The following is a 2,500-nucleotide window of genomic DNA, read 5'->3' as shown; positions in this document are numbered from 1 at the left end:
AATGTTGAGACAGGGAAGTGGGGATGGAGGAGTGAGAGTGTGTGTGCATGTGAGTTAGGGTTAGGGTCAGGGATGAGTGAAGGATAGGTGCTGTATGTTTGTGTGTGAGATTGTGCATTTTATGGTTAGATTAGGGTATAGACATAGTGTTGTTTGTGAGTGTTTGTGAATCTTTGTTTATCCGAGTGTGTCTTGTGTGTAGTGGCAGTGTTAAAGGAAGATTTTTATTAATATAAGGTGTAAGGTTAGGGTTGAGGGAAGGGGCAACATTAGGGTTAGGGTTAGCACCTATTACTAACATGGTGCAGGGAGGGGTGGAACCCCCTCCCCCGCCTTCAGTATTGCCTTTCAGTTCATTTTGTTCGGCAATGCAGATTGTTGACAGTTGTGTGATAAGGGATATTCCCATGGAAGGGGAATATGCCACTTCCCCAGTGACTGTGAGATCTCAGAGTTAGTGCATGTAATTAGCAGGGGGTGTGAGAGACACAGCTGTAACACGGAGGCTCCGCTGCAAAAAAAAAAAAAAAACACATATTTGTATGAATGCATGTTCTGAGGAGTAATCTCAGAGCATGTATAAATGGTGTTGATGTTTTGTGAATCAAAATTACTTTGTTAATGTTAAGCATGTCAACTATTACCACTAGATCCATATATATATATATATATATATATATATATATATATATATACATACATACTGTATGAGTGTAAATGGTTAGGTCATCAGGTGTGAGAGATCACACAATTCTAGGGATTTGGGAATATTCATTTTCCCTGATTTTGTGTAATGTTGTAGTTTGTATATATAATTAATGGGGGTGTGGGTGTGCAGGGGGGTTTTGACCCCTTCAAAAAACATATTTTTTTCATTTTCATTTTTGCATGCTCTTAGAGTATTTCTCCAAACATGCATTTTCCTTGTTGACATTGTGAATGTTACAAAATCATAATCATGCTATATGTATGTTTTTATATATATATATATATATATATATATATATATATATATATATATATATATATATATATATACTTTTCCATTGATTATGGTGGTGATTATTTGAACAGGCTCACCACCAATTATTCATTAGAAACTTGTGTGTGTGTGTGTGTGTGTGTGTGTGTGTGTGTGTGTGTGTGTGTAGTCTGACTTTTTCTGTACTGTTATTAGGTACATTACCCTTCTTTCTGTTACCTTACACAGACATAACTCGCCTCACTTCCTCCATCTGGTATTTTTAAGTCATGAAATACTCCTTGTTAGAAATCTCTCCACACTATGTGCAGTACCAACAAAAGAAAAAGCAAAGTGAAATGAGAAGTTTTTCTCACTGGGGGAGTGATCACTGATCTGAGTGTGCAGAGTTCAGAAAATCAGAGGCTGGATCATGTTTTAATAGCTGTGTGCATTCCTACTCCTACATTCCTGTCACTGGGAAATCATTGATTCCTTCTAAACAGGATCCATCTGGCACATGCTGATTAATTCTAGGCACAGATTTTTAAACAGGATCCATCTGGCACATGCTGATTAGTTCTAGGCACAGACTTTTTTAAACAGTATCCATCTGGCACATGCTGATTAGTTCTAGGCACAGACTTTTTTAAACAGGATCCATCTGGCACATGCTGATTAGTTCTAGGCACAGACGTTTTCCTCACCAGCTACTCTTTTCTGAACACAATGTTGTTAGTCTTTTCCTGGGTGAATATTTTGCATTCTGATGACCTCGTTTCTCAATGCTATAAGCTGCTGGCACTCTGTGACACCCTCATTTGCCAGACAGATGGGCCCCACCAAGAGTTTTAGATTTAATTGCAATTAATTTGTTGTTAGTGCAATAGACTGTAGAGTATGTAATGTTGTTGCAGAATGCACAGGCACATAAACTAACCAGTTTTTTTTCTGTGTTTAAGGCATGAGAATTCTTGTGACATTGCTGTTGGATACCCTTCCCATGTTGGGCAATGTACTTCTGCTTTGCTTCTTTGTCTTCTTCATATTTGGAATCGTTGGTGTCCAGCTTTGGGCAGGACTTCTGCGAAACCGTTGTTACCTACCAGAGAACCTTACACTGTAAGTGAAGAAATAAAACAGCATGCCACAAATTTTGCCTTTATAAATTCCCTTTCAACTCCACCTGAAAAATCTTGAGAAATGCCAATATGAAGGCATGCTTTAACTTAGCTGCAGTTGCTATTGTGTTTAATATGTTATAAACATGCCTGGCTGAATGAGTGGAATGGATTAATCACTGTTAACTTTGCTTCTGTTTTAGTTATAGCATCAAAAATGTGCATTTTTGTAATTGCAGTTTGCCATTTAATTTGTAGTAGTATGACACTTTGGGAACGACATTTTTAGTTTGCTAATACTATTATCACACAAAAAAAGTACAATAATCACTGGCAAGGTTTAAAGTGTATAATTTTGGGATTTCCATTTTTGATCTTAAGGTCTTGCAAAATATTTTGCTAAATAATCTGTAATGTT

The 2,500-nt window shown here is 37.1% G+C and overlaps 1 protein-coding gene across 1 annotated transcript in view; it reads left to right on the top strand.

The window, feature by feature from the left end:
• The window catches only part of LOC122816308 (voltage-dependent T-type calcium channel subunit alpha-1G-like), a 403,960-nt gene that overhangs the window by 284,945 nt on the left and 116,515 nt on the right, over positions 1-2,500 (top strand). Inside the window, exon 4 of the mRNA XM_044089040.1 lies at positions 1,924-2,083. Within this exon, the coding sequence (XP_043944975.1) occupies positions 1,924-2,083 (160 nt within the window). The remainder of the gene's footprint in view (positions 1-1,923; positions 2,084-2,500) is intronic.

The sequence above is a fragment of the Protopterus annectens genome, chromosome 12.part0, assembly GCF_019279795.1.
Source record: "Protopterus annectens isolate FY-2018-M chromosome 12.part0, PAN1.0, whole genome shotgun sequence".
Taxonomy (NCBI): Eukaryota; Metazoa; Chordata; order Ceratodontiformes; family Protopteridae; genus Protopterus; species Protopterus annectens.
The sequence above is the reverse complement of the archived record's forward strand: the minus strand, read 5'-3'. Positions and strand labels throughout refer to the sequence as shown.